Source organism: Apodemus sylvaticus, chromosome X (genome assembly GCF_947179515.1).
Source record: "Apodemus sylvaticus chromosome X, mApoSyl1.1, whole genome shotgun sequence".
NCBI classification, from domain to species: Eukaryota; Metazoa; Chordata; class Mammalia; order Rodentia; family Muridae; genus Apodemus; species Apodemus sylvaticus.
The window spans coordinates 28,077,663-28,081,287 of record NC_067495.1 but is presented as its reverse complement, the minus strand read 5'-3'; the positions used below and the strand labels follow the sequence as shown (position 1 = coordinate 28,081,287).

General features: G+C 48.5%; 1 protein-coding gene across 4 annotated transcripts; it reads right to left on the bottom strand.

Moving 5' to 3' along the window:
• Positions 1–510: 510 nt before the first annotated feature.
• LOC127675709 (E3 ubiquitin-protein ligase RNF138-like) lies at positions 511–1,310 on the bottom strand. 4 transcript variants are annotated; one of them, XM_052171777.1, is made up of 3 exons: positions 850–1,251; positions 691–786; positions 511–600 (listed from the first exon to the last, which is right to left on the bottom strand). In XM_052171777.1, exons 1-3 carry the CDS (start codon positions 1,249–1,251, stop codon positions 511–513), a joined length of 588 nt encoding a protein of 195 aa, XP_052027737.1. The 4 variants fall into 4 exon arrangements, with proteins under 4 accessions (XP_052027737.1, XP_052027736.1, XP_052027738.1 ...); XM_052171776.1 differs by having other exon boundaries at positions 691–1,251; XM_052171778.1 differs by having other exon boundaries at positions 511–875; positions 1,128–1,251.
• Positions 1,311–3,625: the final 2,315 nt, after the last annotated feature.

The following is a 3,625-nucleotide window of genomic DNA, read 5'->3' as shown; positions in this document are numbered from 1 at the left end:
ATCTCTGCTCTTTACCATCCCTTCACCCTCCCCTTCCCCATTCATCTCCCTCCTCCCATTCCCACCCCTCCTCCCATCTTTATACTCCCCCACCCTTCCCACTCCCTTTCCATTTACCTCCCTCCTTCCCTACACCTCCCATCTCTCCTCCCTTCCCCCTTCCCCCTTTTCTATTCCTCTCCCTCCTCACTGTCCCTCCCCTTCCTACTGTGTTCCTCTTCTCTCCCATCCCTCCTCCCCACACCCCATCTTTTCTCTTGCTCCTCCCAGTCCCTGCTCCCCACCCACCATTCTTCTCCCCCATCCCTCCCCATACCTCTTCCCTCCTCCCTCCCCCTCCCTGGTCTTCTTGTCCAAAGGACTAAGTTTTAAAGTATCGCGCCTTCAATTTTTAATAAAAGAAAAACTAAAAGGTCGGATTGATTACTTTTATTTAAAACATCAGGTTATTGAAAGGATGATCATGTAAATCGTCCCTTAGGAGCAATTGGAGAGGAGAGGAAACTTTTTCTAGATGTTGACGTGGAAGGATTCCTCAATGGCGATTTGGTACTGGGTCTCCTCATCCAGCTGAAGATTCACAAAATCTCCGTAATCAAACTGATGCCTCTGATTAAGATGGCTAACGAAATTTCTGGTGAGTTGAGTAGGGTCGCCCCATGGGAGAGACAGGCAAATCGGGCAAATGACTGGAACAACATGACCTCGGTGGCTGCGGTTGCAGTGATCCAGCAAACGTTGTCTGCTCATGTTCACTTCTTCACACAGAGGACAATCGAAAGTGGGCTGATCAGGTGGGCTCGCGTTGTCTTCTTCCTGAAAAGCCTCGGGATTCTCTGGGGCTGGCGCCTCGTTGTTACTGTTGCCCACGGAGTCTGGAGACAGTTGGAAGGTTGCAGCAGATGTAGAAATTCCAAACTCATCCTGGTACTTTTCGCAAGTTTTGTAGTGCTGCCTCATGCGATAGAGTTCAACACGTTGGGAACAGCATCGGCAATTACCAGGAAAACTTCTCATGATGGTTTCGAGGTCTAGAGCCCTCTCTGGACAGGCGCGTTCTCTTCTTGTCACATTCCCACGGCACAGGGGGCAGTGAATCCGGCTCTCCTTCATGGCAGTCAGGAAACATTTTCTGCAGAAAACATGCTGACAGGCCGTGACCCGAACTGGCGTTTTGAACACTTCTTGGCATATCGGACAGTAGAAATCATCTTCAGTGTAAGACGTGGAGGCAGACTCTTCCTCGGCCATAGTGGTGACGGGTGGAGGCCCAAGGCGATGGCGGCTCTCGGCTGCCGAGGTGGCGGTGGCGGCTCAGAGCTCCCCTCCGGATCCTCGCCAAGCAGCGCTTTAGGTCAAGCTGTCTCCGCGGCTGATCGATAGACAGGTGGCTCTCTGCCGCGGTCCGATTTCAGTACCTTTCAGTCCAGCAGTTGACGGCGCTTTGGTGCTGTGGATCCCCAGCGAGTGACGGGTGACGCTCTGTTCTTATGAGCCTCAGAACCCACCAGACCCGAAGCTCATGGTAACGGGGATCCCTCCCACTCCGCCAGCAGCTTTCCTGCGGTTGAGCGCTGGCTGCCGCCTGGCTGGTGGTCACTGCGGAGTGGATAGCCACATGAGAGCCGGAGGCGGGGTCAATAGGACGGCCTCCATAGCAACCAGCGCGTCGCGCCTTCAGCTGGTTGTGACGTAAGCTGCCAGGTCCGCTTACTTTACCAAGATTTTTTTTTAAGTCCAGCTGGGCCTAGTGGCGCAGGCTTCTAATCCTAGCCAGTAAGGGAGGCTGAGGCAGTAAGATCGATCGTGAGTTCAAGCCCAGACTGAGCGATTTAGGGAGCCCCTATCTGGGGAAGCGTAGGAAAAAAATCTTCCAGCATGGCTTGGTGATTCAGTTGCATTCACAAGATGCTACGTTTGATCCCTACATCTTCATAAAGTCCCCAGGTACCTAAGTAATTATTCTATGTAGTCAATTAAGGACCACTGCTATCAGGCTACTGCGTGTTACAGTATATTGGCTCTCCTGCTTATAACAAGTTTCTTTTCAGCATTGCTGCCTGGCTTTCTACAAGGCACCAACTACGGTCCTGGGTACTCCCCTGAGGGTGTTCAGGTATGCTAAATCCAAAAGGTGAAAACACACACACACACACACACACACACACACACAGGGGTGGGAAGAAGTGTTGAAATATAAAAGACACTAAAAAGACAGATGATCACAGTCCAAATTTGCCTCTTGCCCGACTATGCAAACCATGAAACACCAAGAGCCTCTGATCGCTCATCTGTAAAATGGCACAATGGGCTGCGATTGAAACAGTTCATAGACTTCTGGAAATATCAAATGAGATACTGTTTATGAAGCTATCCCAAACCTGTCCTCACACTCACAATGCTTATCCCTGTTTTGACAAGTTACTAAATGTGCCTATGAAGTCAAGGAGGGGGGAGGCACAGAGACACACCACGGATGATTTCTCTGTGGAACTATTTCCTAGCAAACAGTGTCTTATTAACCGGCTACCCAGTGTGCTGTACATAGATTTCACAACTTACTCACTTTCTGTAAGATCTCTAAAATAATTGGCCCATAATATTTCTAAAATGTATTCCAGGCATCTCTGGATTTATGGTATACATATGGATTTCTACCATGGAGACCCAGTCCTCTCAGCTTCAATGGTGCATCCTTCCAGACCTCAGGCTCCCATTAGACTCTTTCTTTCAAAATCACAAGCCTTGTTAGGAAACACGAGACTTTAAGCATAAGTGATAGGAGCAGTATTCCACTGTTAACCTGGAGGTGACAGCTTAATAACCGTTGATAATAAGCTTGGGATTTCTCTTCTCTGCCTCGGAGAGTAGAAATGGTTCCAGATTTGCTGTTCAACTTCAGGAAGGTAGCATTGCTGCCACCACTATTTTAAATGGCACTGCAAAAGGAGCTTTCCTACCTCAATCCAAAGGGAGCAGAAAGGAGGGAGAGATGGATCAAGCAGACAGCAGCGGCTGCCACTGCAGTTGTCCTAATCTGTCACTAGCTCACATCACAGAAAACAGAAAAAAAAAATGATCTCCCATATTTCCTTGATGCTAAGGATTACTACTTTACTTCCAATTGTGTGTGTGTGTGTGTGTGTGTGTGTGTGTGTGTGTGTGAAAACTGTAAAGAAGACAAACAATTCCATCAAAATGGGCAGAGATCTAGGCCTGTAGCCCTAGCCCTCAAGAGGCTAAGACAAGAGAATCAGCATGAGTTCAAGACCACCCTAGCCTGTATGTAGCAAGATACTGTCTGGAGAAAAATAAAGAAGACAGACAAAATATTTGAACAAGTGCTTCGCCAGATAAGATGTACAGGTGGTGAATAAGCACATTAAAACACAGCCAGCATTGTTAGTCCTTTGAATAGGCAAATCCAGACCATAGTGAGATACTACTTTATGCAACTATTAGAAAGGCTGAAATAGGGGCTAGAGGCACCTTGGCAGTTAAGAGCACTTACTGCCCTTGCAGAGGACTTAGCTCCCAACACCCACAGGGACAATCACATCCATAGTAGCTCCAGTTCCAAGTGATATGCCCTCTGACTTCCAAGGGCTCGCTCCTACATGTGGTG

What these genes read in the sequence shown, in the direction of transcription:
- LOC127675709 (XM_052171779.1), bottom strand. Translation starts at nt 1,251, where the DNA reads ATGGCCGAGGAAGAGTCTGCCTCCACGTCTTACACTGAAGATGATTTC.